Source organism: Octodon degus, unplaced genomic scaffold (genome assembly GCF_000260255.1).
Source record: "Octodon degus isolate 3935 unplaced genomic scaffold, OctDeg1.0 scaffold00291, whole genome shotgun sequence".
Classification (NCBI taxonomy): Eukaryota; Metazoa; Chordata; class Mammalia; order Rodentia; family Octodontidae; genus Octodon; species Octodon degus.
The window spans coordinates 343764-356889 of NW_004524867.1; the positions used below are offsets into that span (position 1 = coordinate 343764).

The 13126-nt window shown below is 43.8% G+C and overlaps 1 protein-coding gene across 2 annotated transcripts in view; it reads left to right on the forward strand.

Annotated features, from left to right (window-relative positions):
* Anos1 (anosmin 1) overlaps positions 1-13126 on the forward strand; it is a 209656-nt gene that overhangs the window by 139546 nt on the left and 56984 nt on the right. For both annotated transcript variants that reach the window (XM_004647183.2, XM_023707448.1), the window contains exons 5-6: positions 4378-4562; positions 7843-7972. In XM_004647183.2, the coding sequence (XP_004647240.1) occupies positions 4378-4562; positions 7843-7972 (315 nt within the window). The remainder of the gene's footprint in view (positions 1-4377; positions 4563-7842; positions 7973-13126) is intronic.

Sequence of the window (13126 nt, forward strand, 5' to 3'; positions counted from 1 at the left end):
GCAAAACAGATGGACCGTTTGTTAACATGGGAATTGTAGGAGTACTGACCATCATAGTTAGAGAGATGCAGCTGAAGAAATTTGAACAACCTGTGAAGGTCATTGGCTGTTGAATGCTATCCTAGATCAGTGCCTTCTCATAAGAGGTATTGGCGCTTGCATTTGCGTCTGGTGAGCTCAGGTTAGTTGAGTAGGTCGGGTGATCATGTTCATGTTTAGGATTAGACACCAGGCAGCCAAGGAGAAAGGTGGACTTGGAGGTCTTGGAAATTCTAATCCTCTTCGCTATTGTACACAGAGAAAGCAAGTGAATCACAAAATATTCTCATGCAGCATCCTACACTCAGGACAACTACATTCCTAGACCTGCCTGGGTATCTTGAGTGCAGAAGTCACACACAGTGTCATTTGGACCAAATTTTGATCTTTTACTTTTTTGTTCTTTTACTCTTCACACACAAGAAAGTGGTATTCATGGATTAAAACTGATCATCAATTGGCTTTGGGGTGTCCATCCTCTCTAGACTTTTTTGTGTTTGTTTTAATATGGGAAAAGCCTTTGACCCATGGAATAAAACTGTTCTACATTTAAATTTTTATATGGGACCAGGGATTGAACCCAGGACCCTAGCACCGAACTACATTCCAAGCTCTCCCTTATTTTTTATTTTGAGAAAGTCTCAAATCTGTTGTCTCTTACTTCAGCCTTCCAAGTGTAGGGATTACAGACAGACGTGTCACACACAGTCTCTGGCGATGTTGGAACATTTTTAACATTGCATGCGTGCATGCGCACGTGTGTGTGTGTGTGCGCGCGTGCATGCGTGCGTGTGTGTGCGCCTGTCTGTTTGGGAACTGAGCCTGCATCTTTGCCCTGAACTACATCCTCAGTCCTTTCCTTACTTGTATTTATTGTTTTGATTTTGAGACAGAGTCTCGCTAAACCATCAAGTTGTAATTGCTGGGCTCTAACCTCCCGTCTCGCTCCTTCAGCCTTTCAGACTGCTGGGCTGCAGGTGGGAGTCTACCCAGCCTATGAGTGACGTTGTTCCATTTCTTAGTGTTTCTCTTTTCCAAAACCAAAAGGGATGCGGAGAGTGATTTGACGCATTGGGAAGAATATCTCCTTGAGAAAGCAGCACAGAGTATCTGTGATAAGTCTCTCCTACCCCTCAGTGACCTTAGAGCAGAGAGGGGCAGTCACTGATGCAGAGGTTTGCGTATTTCAGTATCCTCCCCCCCCCACTACCCCTGGCTTATTCCTGAGTGGAGAAAACAACCGAAGGCAAGGTGATTCTCCCCGCAAACATTTGCTTTGCATTTGCAATTGCAGAGAGTTCTCCTGGGGACATTGTGAGGCCAGAGAAGGACCCCATCATGGCTCTTGACCTCTGGGGCTGCCACTTAGTGAGAAAGACAGACATCATTAAATGGGCATTTTGCAGCAAGGAGCAGTGAAACGCACATCTTGACAGTAACAGGCTCAACCTTGGAGAGAGGCGAAAGAATGGGGCCTTTCTTCCCGTTCAGCAAGTGTCAGGGAAGTGTCACAGAGGGGTGGCATTTGGTCCGAACCTGGAAGTATTTAAGTGTCTGTAGTCAGAAAATAGACAGAAAGATATTTCAGAGTTTTAAAATCATCCCAGGCTATGGTCACAGGACCTGGCCATGTCTTTCTGGGAAAGCTGGGTTCAAAGGCAAAGACATAAGAACCGCCAGGCGATAAGCTGAAAGGGCAGTGGGAGGTAAGCACAGAGATGGAGAGATGGAGAGATGGAGAGAAATCCACCTTCTTCCTAGAGAAATTAAGATGCAAGCAGAGGACCTGAGAAGAGGGAGGAGTCTCCCTTCTCATTTAGAAAATAATCACAGTACTTTGTCGTGAAGAGTGAATTAATGAGCAACGAGATGGACCAGGAGATGCACTTCAAAGCTACTATGAAGGTCAAGGGTAAGATAGAGCAGTGAGGGAAAGGAGCATCTGTGGTCACCGTGGAGACTGAGGACTTGGCAATTCCTGGAAGTGTGCTTTGCAGGAAACAACTAGGTGGTGGTCTGTGCGAGAACAAACAAAAATAACCTACCCCAAGAAACTGTGTTGTCATAAAGACACAGCATGGAAGCAGCTATTTTGGGGAGAAGAAATTAAGATGAAAATTGTGCAGAGAAATTTAGCAGGTGTGTGTAGGGAAGGAGGTTGGAGGATGGTGGCTTTCCCCCTAGCCAGGGACTGGGGACAGATCTGAGCATCATTTGCTTAGCAGAAATCACTGTAAGGTTCTGCAGTCCAGATACAAGTCTATGATGCAGGCTTGGAAAACCCTCAAGCGGGGGCTGAACAGGAACCGGGCCTAGCTCGGTGAAGGTCTGTGCCAACTAGGAGAGCAGCAGCTACTGGCCGGCCAGTTGTTGGAAGGATTTCCTTCTCGATCAAAAGGCACTACTTTCCTCTGCTTTACTAGGTGGCTTCTCCTAATTTGAAATGCAGAAAGAGGAAGGGAATTGAGAGAGAAACCTGAGACCAGGGCATAGCACCAGGCAACTCAATCAATCTTCCTCAGTGACCACTCATCCGTTTCACAGGATCCAGTGAGTGGGATTCATGGAATTAACTAGCTGTATGCAGCCGTAACCCAACCACACAGCAATGGAGAATGCCATGAGAATGCTAAATGTATTCCCTAGAAAATATTTCTTTAAAAACGAAACAAAACAATGACCTTTGCCTTCTATATTAGTCTGCATTTTAAATCACCCAACACTATCCCGCTAAACATTTGATGAGTTTAAAATTTCTTCAGAGACGTGAGTTCAGATCAAAGAGATTCAGCCACAACACCAGTGCGCATCAGATCCTATTTACATTATTTTGCACATTTTCCAGAATTCTCTTTGATTAAACTGAATGGATGGAAAAAAAATAAGTGGAACATTGTGAGCTGGGTTTCTCAAGTGTGTTTTCAGTGGCAGAAAACGATCTTCATGCTGACCACTGTTCTTTATGTTATGACACTGTTGGTTCCATCTGATTCACTTAATCCCACCTATCCTTTAGTATTGTATATTTCTTTTTCTCCCTCAAATGCATGCCGATTCTTCTGGCAGCTGAAAAAAAAATTGAAGCCATAGTTCTGGAGTGGTTTTGAACAAAATCAGAGTGGAGCCAGAAGTGGCGGTGCACACCTGTCACCCCAGCATTCTGGGGTGCTCAGTCAAGAATGCATGGCAAGTATGAGCCGACCACAGCCAGCTTAACAATTTAGCAAGAGGCGGTCTCTAAGTGCACAAATGCATAAAAATTTAGAAAAGGTTGGGGATACAGCTCTGTAACAAGGCCCTGTGTTCAGTCCTTTAAAAAAGAAATCAAAAGTATTAACTTCTTTAAAATGAGCCGGCCTGTGGAGATAGCGCGGTGGTCTGAGTGCCTGCCTGGCAAGCACAAGACCTGGGTTTGAGCCCAGTACCGCATGCATGCCGGCTGCGAACACCAGGCGGGGCACGCGGGCTACTGCAACCGGGCATAGTGGTGTACCCGCCTATAATCCCAGCGCTGGGAAGGCTGAGACGGGAGGATCACTACGAATCTGAGCTGCTTAGTGAGACCCTGTATCAAATAAATAAATAAATAAATAAATATTTTTAAAATGAGCCACCTTCAGGGGCCGTTGGAAGCAGGGCACTCCCTCAGGCCACAACTAAGCATTCTGAATTGATCATTTTTCAACTGTAAGTCGCTGAGTCAGTAGAGGATCCCTGTATAGCCTGGCGGGCATCCCAAAGGCTCACACTTTGCAAAGCACGTGGGTGAGATCTGATCACACGAGATTTACCTTTGCTATTTATTTATTTATTTATTTATTCCTGAATGAAAGGGAAAGTTCCCAGAGATGGCCGAGACACCAAACCCTGGAACCATGTCATAGCGACCTCAGAAGGTAACCATCGGAATGGACCATGTTAGACGCAGGGCTCACCCCTTGTTATAAAGGCCGACCGCTCTGTGTGGAGTCTCTGTTAAGCTCCTGGGAAGAGCGACTTAAGGCTATTAATTCACCGCTGTGCACGCGAAAGGGTGACGCTACAGAGGCACAGTGCGGAAAAGCTATGTCAGGCACCGGGGTTGATTTTTGGCTACCTGCGGAGGGTAAGGAAAAGCTAAAAGAACAAGGTCAAATGGTCTTTATATGTGCTCGGCGGCCCTTCCAACCAGAAGACTTACGCCGTGAAATCTGGTGCAGAAGGGCCAGTGTTCTGCAAGCAAACGCAGCGTCCACTGTGAGCAGATGGAGTCGCTCTCTCCGGAGCTTTCCTTCTTCACCTCTTTCACTCGAGTCCCACGATGGCTGTTTTACCCAGCATGACATGGTCTTGTTTCAGGGGTCCCCTTGAAGCCCAGAAAAGAGTTACGGTTTACTGAGCTCAAGTCGGGGCAGCTGGAGATAAAGTGGTCCTCGAAATTCAACGTTTCCATTGAGCCGGTCATCTACGTCGTGCAAAGAAGGTGGAACTACGGGATCCATCCGAGCGAGGATGACGCCACGCACTGGCAGACAGTGGCCCAGGTGAGTGCCTTGGGACCTCTCCAAAGAGAGTGTTTTTAGGGCTGGGGAGATGGCTCAGCAGACTAAGCTTAGGCAAGCACAGGGACGGGGGTTCCTGCCCTGGCACCACATGCCACTCCAGCCCCACCCATGGGCTCACTGAGCCTGTGACTGAGTCCAGGTGTGGTGGCACACGCCTCTAGTCCCTGCATTGGGGAGCCACCACGCCTGGTTTGGGGGCCAACACAGCACACCCACGGTTCAGCGACCAATATAGCATGGGGTAACGGGAATTGAACCTGGGCCCTTGAGCTTGCCAGGCAGGTGCTTAGACCGCTGAGCTATCTCCCCAACTCCCTGTGATTTTTTTATTTATTTGCCCTACACGTAAGCCTTTCCTTGGTGGCATGGTGCAAGATGCGGGTCACTAAGCTACTGTTGTGGGAAGTAGCCAGCAGCTCTTAAATCTGTGCTAAGTGCTTACTTCTCCTTCTTAGTCCACTTAAAAATGAACAGATTGGCTGAGTGGAAGCACTCCTAGAGTTTATCTTAACGCCACCCCCTTCTCATCTATCTTGATGAGAAAAGCAAAATATTTTCCTTCTTTTAAAGAGCTGCTAAGGGGAGCCCCAGCTGCAAAAAAAAAAAAAAAAAAAAAAAAAAAAAAAAAAAAAAAAAAAAGTACAAAAACAAAAGCAAAACCAAAAGTGGTTGTAAAAACAGAGAATAAATTCACAATGTGAAATTGCCTTATGCTTTTTAAGAACTGCATGTCCTCCTGCACAGTTGTGGTGGAGAAAACTTTTTGGCCTTATGGAATCAGTTTTCATCAGAAGCAAGATTCTTCCTCTGTTTTGGTAAACATGAAATCAATTGAGAGCATTTGGGTGTTTGGCAGAATTCTTCTTCCTCAGTAGTAAAAATCTCAAATGGCTTAGTGTTTAGCTAAATTAAAATCGAGACTTCAAAATGAGTAGGTTCAAGGTTCGGTTAAAAACACCTGAAGTTTGAAAAAAATAGACTGAGTCCAATAAATAAACGTAGCAATTACAATTTATATATCTGTCACAAGACAGAATTTGCTTCAACAAAATTTGAAGCTATTCACAATACAGAGTAAAGTTCCACTTGAATTCCATGACCTGTATCCATAAATAATGATACAGATCCATGTATGAATTATCTAAATTATTTAAATCATCCCTTTCTCCTCTCTTTTTTGGGGGGTAAAGAAAGCTCTTGAGTTATTGTAACTCTTATAATTATCAGTTAATGCTAACATAATTCTCATTCTCTCTGAAATCCAGTGGACATTATCGTAACTTTAAGCTTTTATAACTCGCAGCTGAGACTAAATGACAAAGGCAGCTGGGTGTGTTTTCCTAAATTCAGCCAAATCAGGCAGCACGGAGTGTTTAAGCCATGTTCATGCTCTTTGTTCTTAGAAGTGTGTATCTCTTTGAGCTCAGAAGTACTCAGAGATACTGATGCAGACTCTATGATCCTTTCCTGTAAGTTTTTGTCAACCGAGGTGTGGGACGGCTTCAACTCTGTGCCATGTCCCGCTTTCACCTGGGGGCTCCAGTGAGCGAGGCGTTAGGCACAGGTGAGTGGTAGGGCCAGGCGGCAGGTCCACCTGCTGAAAGCAGCCAGGAAGTGGAAAGACTGCCAGCACCTTTGTCACCCTCGGAGGTGTAGCAGCAGATGCAGGAGAAACTATCGACCCTGCCCCGTGAACAGTTTGTCCTTTGGATAGTTATTTATTTGATATTTTCTCCAAAATATGAAGAACACAAATACGAGCACTTTATTTTAAAAATCAGACACAAAATATTGGTGTAAACCCAGAGTTTTAAATGTTTCCATTTTGGATAATTCACTTAAGAACCTATACAAGAACTGGTGAGGTGAGGTAGTTCAGTGGACCAAGTGCCTGCTTTGGCCAACCTTACCAATGTTGGCCAGGCCAATTTTTGGCCAATGTTTTCCACTTATTCCTAGGTGTCTATGGGAGGCTCAGTTCCAGGGTCCTTCAAACCTGATGGTGCTCAAACCCCATATGGGGTGACAGTTGTTCCCCCTCTGTACTCCCTTCAGTGCCCTCTAAATCCTCTAGATGACCTCTAATACCTACCACTAGGTGAAGGCTTTCTAAAGACTTACCTCACTGTATCCTTTAAGGACTAATGACGAGGAAAAAGTTCCATACAAGCTTGGTACACACGCAGATCTTTTCCCAAATGTATTCCCTCAATGCTGGTTGACTCTGTGGCTGCGGAGCTGATGGATACAGAGGCTGGAGTACACTTGACATCGGAGGTATATGAAAAACGAGTAGAATGAAAGTCTACATTAGAAACAATTTATTATACCAAAAGACACTTTGATTTTAATCTCTCTTAAAATACCTCCTGACCTTGTTTCAAGCACAGTTATCTCAGCATTCTTGCCACATTCTGAAGCAGTTCTTTAGGAGGTATGATTTAAAAAAGTACAGTGAATATTCTTGCCGGGTGCTATCCAATATAAAACATCCTATAAAAATATGATGTTGTATCCTCATCGGCCATACTCACCAAATCTGGTACTGTGCAACCCCTCAGTCTTACTCAGAGTCTAAATCTTATATCACCCTTTAGGACTATGACCAGTTCTTCCCAGATGTGTGTGTTCCACTGGAATTTGTCCTCCCCCCTCTTTCTGTCTCTCTCTTCCCTCCCTCCCTCCCCCTTCCCCTCTTCCTCTTCCCTCTAACTTCTTTCCTGTCATGCATTCATATCTGTCAATCAATTTACCTATCGATTGATTCATCTGTATTTTGAGCTCCAGTTTACATCTAGAAACTGTTAGCACTCTCTTAAGCGTATGGGGTTTTTCTTTTACAAACTTCCAGCGTTATATTCCAACTTACATTTTGGCATATCGTTTCAAGAGTCATTTTACTTGCTAGAATCTAAGAAATATTTTCTTTACTTGCCTATAATGTAACTTTTGCACTCACATCCTTCCCTGATTAAAGCCTGAGATGTTCAGTTCGTCCATCAGAGCCAAAAACACCCCAAGCAGTTGTCCTAGACTTGTACTTCCCGAGATGCTTGACTCTTTGGGAGGCAGTACGGAAATGGTCTTCAGCTGCGGGAATGCTTTTTCGAATCAGGGCCTGCTGAACTCGGCTAACCAATACGGAAGTCAAGGCTAGGTGCACTGACCCGTGCACTTGGGAGTTTTTAGAAACACACCCAACTGACACGTTAGACCAAAAAGTCACGCGTTCCCTGTGCCTTGTGGCATTTTTTCTCAGACCACAGACGAGAGAGTGCAGCTGACGGACATAAGGCCTAGCAGATGGTACCAGTTCCGGGTGGCTGCGGTCAATGTGCACGGCACCCGAGGCTTCACAGCTCCCAGCAAACACTTCCGGTCTTCCAAAGGTCAGTTTCCCCTCCCTGCGGTGACCCTGGACTCACACCTTGCTTGTGGGCGGGCACGCGTGGGAGGCAGATATCCTCTCGGCACAGTCACGGGTGGCTGGCCAGGGGTGGCTTCGGGTTTCTCGGATGACAAGTGGGCTCAGCGGTGTCTGGAGGTACCATGGAAATACGTGATGAAGGACAGCACAGAGAGCCCATCTCCCAGGTGTCACAGAAAATAACATACTGGTGTTTCTGAAACTTTGAAGGGAGGATTTTCCATGATCAACTTTGAAGGGAGGATTTTCCATGGTCAACTTTGAAGGGAGGATTTTCCATGGTCAACTTTGAAGGGAGGATTTTCCATGATCAACTTTGAAGGGAGGATTTTCCATGGTCAACTTTGAAGGGAGGATTTTCCATGATCAACTCCTGTTGGGTTTGTTTTATTTAAGATATTCTGCATCAGGCAGCGTTCACTTGGGGGCGGGGGGATGCCAAGTTTTGGCTACTTTGGGTAGCATAACCTTTCTTAAGAATATTTATTTATTTTCATTTTTAAAATTTTTATTGCAAAATAAATATGAATGAGACAGTTTCACAGCTGGTTAATAGGACAGTTTGGTAATCAATACACTGTACATTGTTATCTTCTTAGTAGTCATCCATAGTACAAGAAGCAGACAGGATAGCCTGTCCAAACACTATTAGTACAAATCTTTCTTCTCATTGAATTAAGCGAAAGTAGCTGTAAATTTATCCTATTTTGTATATATAAATACAAAATTATCTTTCCTTTGTATCCTTCTTTTTTTGTCCTGTCAGAGGTGAATATTCTATTGGCATCTAAATACTATAAGTGTTTGAATTCAACTAAACAATCTAACACTGTCTAGCAGTCTATAATATTAGTGGGTTATCCTCAGAAGTTATTGACTTGAGCCTTTTACAACTCATCATATTAATATGGATTTACATTATATACCTCATTTTTGTACTTTTCTGCTGGATGGTTAAGACCAACATATAGCAAGACCTATATAACAAGAAATGGCTGCATCCTTATTTTCATTTTTTAAAAGAGAGTTTTAAGGGCCGGCCAAATAGCTCAGCAGATTAAATCGCCTGCAAGCAGGCACAGGGGATGGACAGGGAGGCGTACACCTGTAATTCCAGCTCTTGGGAGGCTATAAACAGGCGGATCACTATGAGTCTGATCTAATAGTGAGACCCTGAACACCCTGTAGACCCTTCCCTAAAAAATACGAGAGAGAGAGAGAGAGAGAGAGAGAGAGAGAGAGAGAGAGAGAAAGAGAGAATTTTGAAAAGTTAGAAAGATTACAAATGATACAGAACACGCTGTAGAGATAGCTCGGCAGCCTAAGCACCTGCCTGGAAAGCGCAAGGACCTGGGTTGGATCCCTGGCACCACATGCCTCTCCAGCCTTGGGAGCCTGGATACTGTGCTGGCCACTAAACCTGGGTGTGGTGGTACATCCCAGTGCTGGAAAGGATCAGACAGGAGGATCACTACGAGTCTGAGCGGTATAGTGAGACCCTGTACCCAATAAATACATAAATAAAAAACTAAAAGAAGAAATGATACAGAATTTCATTAAGCAAAATGCTGGGAATTCAACAATGGTTGTTCTGTTGCAACCCCATCTTGAAACAATTGTTAAACCGATTGTGACTTAGCCTCTTACTTCTATTGGATTGATCCGGAATTTTTAACCTGACTTGAGATGTTTGATCATCGACATCCATCTGTTGTGTTCTTATGCTTTTGCTAGTGTAAGGCCTCCGTGGGCCTGGATGGGTATGTGTACTCTATCCCATCAGGGCTAGTGGACTCTGTAAAAATTAAAGGGCAGAATCTGCACAGGCCATAATGTCCTTGCGTTTATCTCTGTTTGCACACCTGAAAGCGGCTATGCAGTTTCGAGTCAGTTTAACGCCTGCTTGACTCAAGATCTGGCTTCAGGGACACAGCTTAGCCACGTCCATTACTGCCCAAGGTTATCTGCTTACCTGGAAGAAAGTCCATATGTACTTCCAACTGAATGCATTATGGTATTAAGGAATAACGTAAGGCTTATAACGTCGACAGTATTACTGCAGTTTCTGTTCTGTGAGCGAAAATGGGCACATCTCAGTCTATCCTGTTACCCCTCTATGACATTGCTACTCTAAAATATTGGTAAATATATAATACTGCTATTTGGTAATCCCTGTATAATCTCAACTCTCAAAGGCAAAACTTACAATCAAGATGATTGATTTATTTTTATTTTTTATTTTTATTTTTATTTTTATTTTTATTTTTTTGTGGAACCAGGGATTGAACTCAGGCCCTTGCGCTTGTCAGGGAAGCGCTGATTCTACTGAGCCATCTCCCCGGCCCCAAGAAAATTTAGTATTTGGATTCCATTACAGAATACATTTCAAAGGTAGTATTTTAACTGTCTTTGAAAAAAAATCATCTTTTATTTTTTATTTTTATTTGCTTATTAGTTTTTATGCATTTTGTACAGGGTCTCACTACGCAGCTTGGACTCACAGTGGTCCTCCTATTTTTGGCCTCCCCAGTGCTGGGATTATAGGTGTGTACAACCATGCCTGGACTAAAAGTCATTTTTTAAAGGAAGAAAAAGGGGTGTGTGTGTGTGTGTGTGTGTGTGTGTGTGTGTGTTGTTGTTGTTGTTGTTTCCTTCAGGAACACAAGTACAATATCTCAGCAGCTTTGAAGTGAAATTCTAAATAAACACATCAAACCTTGTCTTAAGCCAAGACTGTCTCCAGCTGGTCTGCTCATTTAGAAGGGCCAGTGAAGTGAATAATTCATGGCAGGTTAGGGGGCAGGAATCAATAAAAGGCTTGAGAACTCCTCACGTTACTTTCATGGTTCAGATGCAATCCAGACACATCCTCGTCAAAATGGGCTACCATCTGCTCACTGGCCTTCGGCGCCGGACTATGTTCTTACAACAAGGCTGCAGCCTCCGTCACCAAACATAACCGTCCCCCTGAAGACAGATGCTGAATTACCTGCTAGTGCGGGAATGCCGCCTGCCTCGTGACGATATGAAAGGTGACTGTGCTCCCATGAGCCCTTGCGGTCCGGAGACTCTTAGGACCCCGGTGAGATGCTGTCTCAGTCCCCAGAGCTGCTCATGGTACCTGAAAGCAACAAATCTGTGGTATCGCAGCATGACCTAGTGCATTCTAGCCACTTACTAGTCTGGAGTTATAGCTGCAACCCTTATAGCTGAATTGACTCCTAGTTTTTAAGACACTGTAGTCACCATCAGAATGTTCCAGTTCCCACTTTGCTACATGCCCAGTTCATGCTTGCATACATCTCCCTGGGAGAAGCATTCCGGGTTTTAGTTCTTTTACACCTAAAAACTAAAGAAATGAGCATGGAGCATTCACAGTAGATTCTGTTACTTGTTTCATAAAGGTGCCCTGGAGAAAGGAGGGGGCATCACAGATTAGCCAAATGTGGAAGACATTCCCTCCAGCATTGTCCAAATGAGGCTTGGTCCCTAACACGATGTTGCCACCTTAATCTCGTCAAGTGAAGCAAAGAGCCTTTCTGGCAAATATTTTCTGCAACTTCATGAAGTATAATTTACTTGCTATAAAGTTCACTCACTGGAAGTGTACAGCGTAATGAATTTTAAGCCCTCTAAAGAGCCAGGCAAATGTCACGAACATTTGATGTTTAAACTGACTCCATCATCCCCCGGAGAGCTTTCATTCTTCTCTCTCTTACGTTCATCAAGTCCAGCCTGTCACTGAATCCCACCGGCTCCATTTCAGAATAGATACAGACCGTTCTGACCACGTCCATCATGACCATGCTGGCCTGAGCCCACCTTCTGTCATCTTCAGAAAAGCTCAGACTGCACGGGGAAGTGGGAGAACCCAGCTTTCTTATCTATCCCACTTACCATTTCCGGTGTCACCTGAGTGTTTCTCCCAAAATCAGTTGCTAAAGGAAGTACCTGGAAGTCCATACGGAAACATTCTCAGGCAGACATTTCCAAAGATACAGTATTACAGAAATGAATACTTTTGTATTGAACTCTATGATGGTTCTTAGTGAGGCATGAAAGTTCTTATTGCAATGATTGCCTCAGTGGAACTTGGGACGTACTTAGAAAAATAGGAAGAAAAGAAAACACTACCAGTTTTGTTTTGTTCTCTTGTGTACCGGGAATCGATCTCAGGACCACTCTGAGATCCCATCCATTGCCAGGGAAATGCCCTGCCACTGAGTGCTAGCCTTCGCCCCGAAACACTGTAATGGTGACTGAAATATTTTGCACCAAATGGTGCATTTTTATTCAGCGAAAGCCTGTGTGTTCCTGTTGTGCTCCAGAACTCCAGAAGTCCTGAGAGAGTAAATAAAATCTGAAAGCTACAGTGGAAACTGTGAAAGGGAAAGAAACTGCTCAAAGGGAAGAAACAACTGGGATGAGGAAAGGAGAAAAGGAAGAAAGAAGGAAGAAAAAGAGAAATATCTACGTATATACACACAATAGCTTGGATGATTGATTTCTGCGGGTCTATTGAAAGGATCAGTTAATGCTTAAACTTTGTTCTCTCTTTCCTTTTAAAACTTTTATAACTTTTGGGACCAAGTTTGCATGCTTATATCTGGTAATCTGAACAATCCAATTTGAAGACAGCAATATGCAATAACCATCACTGTTATTCTGTGTCGTTTCTAACTTTTTGACTAATTTTTATTGTCCTTAAAAAATAAAAAGGGAAAAAGAAGAGTTCTTCCTTTCCCAGTAGTGGTCTGTGTGAAGAATAAACAGTGACCAAATGCATGTGGGGGAAGGTGGGGAGTCCAGGCTTGGCCAGCTAAGGCTCAGGCAAGGAGAAAAAGAAGGGAATTTTTCACCTACCATGAAGAGCTTTGAAAATTTCATAAAAATTAAATTTAAAAAATTTAAAAAAGAACCTTGTGACATACTCGTATATCATCATGGTCACATCCCTGAAAAGGGGGTGCTCCTCTGTTGCTTTTCAGTGGAAATCATAGTCTAAAGTCTTCAATGACAGTAATGAAAGAAACCAAATCAATATTCCATTTCCTGAAATGTGTTGCTTCTCTCTGTGTTTCTGTCTCTGTCTCTCTGTCTGTCTCTCTCTGTCTCT